The sequence below is a fragment of the Onychomys torridus genome, chromosome 17, assembly GCF_903995425.1.
Source record: "Onychomys torridus chromosome 17, mOncTor1.1, whole genome shotgun sequence".
In the NCBI taxonomy this organism is placed as follows: Eukaryota; Metazoa; Chordata; class Mammalia; order Rodentia; family Cricetidae; genus Onychomys; species Onychomys torridus.
In genome coordinates this window covers 51,930,414-51,932,073 of record NC_050459.1, presented here as the reverse complement: position 1 = coordinate 51,932,073, position 1,660 = coordinate 51,930,414, and the positions used below count along the sequence as shown (strand labels likewise).

Below are 1,660 nucleotides of genomic sequence, written 5' to 3'. Positions count from 1 at the left end.
TAGGTCCTCAGAACACATATAAACATATGATCTCAGTGCTCCATGGTCAGTGCTCAGGCTGCAGAGACAGTGGCTCCCAAAAGCAAACTGATGAAAATGTTGAGCTTGCTGAGCTCTGGCTTCAAGTGGAAGGCCCAACCTCAATAAAGTGGAACATGGTCAAGGAGGACATCTCTGGCACCCATACACACATACACATACATGCACATGTGCCTTCTCATCTGTAGCCCATACAAACATAAATGTGAATGTACACATATTGTACATATGCAGGAAATCCTGGATGATTATGGATTTTTTGCATTATTTATATACAATTCAATCAGAAAATCATGAATTATCTCCATTGATAATTGCTGTTAAGGGGGCATATATAATGATTCATTGACTGTTAATTATATAATATGAAAGTTATGGTGTTTGAGTACTCATATGAAGGCAGTTGAAACTCTTTAAGAGTATAGGTAAGATGACTAGGGAGTATAATTATTTTCAAGAACAAATATGATTGAATACTACTACTTTCAAAAATATAGAACAAACTGTTAATGAACACTTTAATTTTCTTATAAGAGGCCAGTTCATTTTCATGATTCTAAGAGCAGATGAATAGGTTTTCTTGTGAGCAGAGTTACAAACCACAAATTTTAACTCTGTTATATGTCATAGAGAGACCCCTAGGCAATTTGAGCAAAAATTTCTCATGTTTTATAAGAGCCAATAGTCATGATGACTCAGAACCACTTGGAAGATTCCACTTAAATTTCTGTGGCAGTGAAGTGGAGAAATACGGGGAGAAATAAAATATAACTTTTAATATGTTGCTGTTTATTTAAGGTTCTACATTTTATTACTGGAGAAACCACTGCTCTGATTTAAACATGATTTTGCACCGTGGATTGATCGATGACCATGATTCAGCATAAACTTTCAGTCTACCATTTGTGAACCCTTACAGACCCAACTTTGTTCTCCTATGGTGTCTTATCTTGGAGTTGTATCTGATTTTATTACCACTTTTCATCTTAATAAACTGAGGAATAGGACGATTCTGCTTTTGTTTCCTGGCCAGAAATTGCTTGATTCTGAAAGTTTGGAGAGAAGACATGGTGAGAAGTCCAGTCAGATGTCTTACTTTTTGTAATACTCCTGTCCAACCATTGTCTGTTGATGACCACCATCCCAGTACCAAAGTGGAGATCTTTCTCTCCAAACCTCATGTCTTTTATCTAGTCAGTGAATCAGAGTTATAGAAGAGTTAAAGGTATTTCACCTGAAAAAAACATTTTTCTAAGATGTAAATGCAAATGGGATGGGAGCATCAAAGCATCCAAATAAAGATTTACAATGAAGGATTTAAAATTTCCCAGTAAAAGCTTTTGCAGACTCATCCAAGCTCCTTTAAATATGTGAAATCATGAACTCCAACAAGGAAAATTCTTTATTAGCCAAGAAGAATGTTCATGCTGCGTTATTTCTACAAAAGCAAATCTATAACAATAAATCAAGTAGAAACTAACTAACTGATCTCCATTGTCATATTCATGAAGAGATTCACATTTCAGGAATTTTCTCAGTCAGGTTCCTCGGGAGGAATTGGGCATGATATCCCCATTGCCTGTCATTGCCTCTAAGATATTTCAGTAGACTAGGTACAGGT

General features: G+C 35.8%; 1 protein-coding gene across 1 annotated transcript; it reads right to left on the bottom strand.

Moving 5' to 3' along the window:
* Positions 1 to 952: 952 nt before the first annotated feature.
* Positions 953 to 1,108, bottom strand: LOC118597678 (60S ribosomal protein L39-like). Its single transcript, XM_036209305.1, has one exon. It carries the CDS (start codon positions 1,106 to 1,108, stop codon positions 953 to 955), a length of 156 nt encoding a protein of 51 aa, XP_036065198.1.
* Between the last annotated feature and the right edge of the window lie 552 nt (positions 1,109 to 1,660).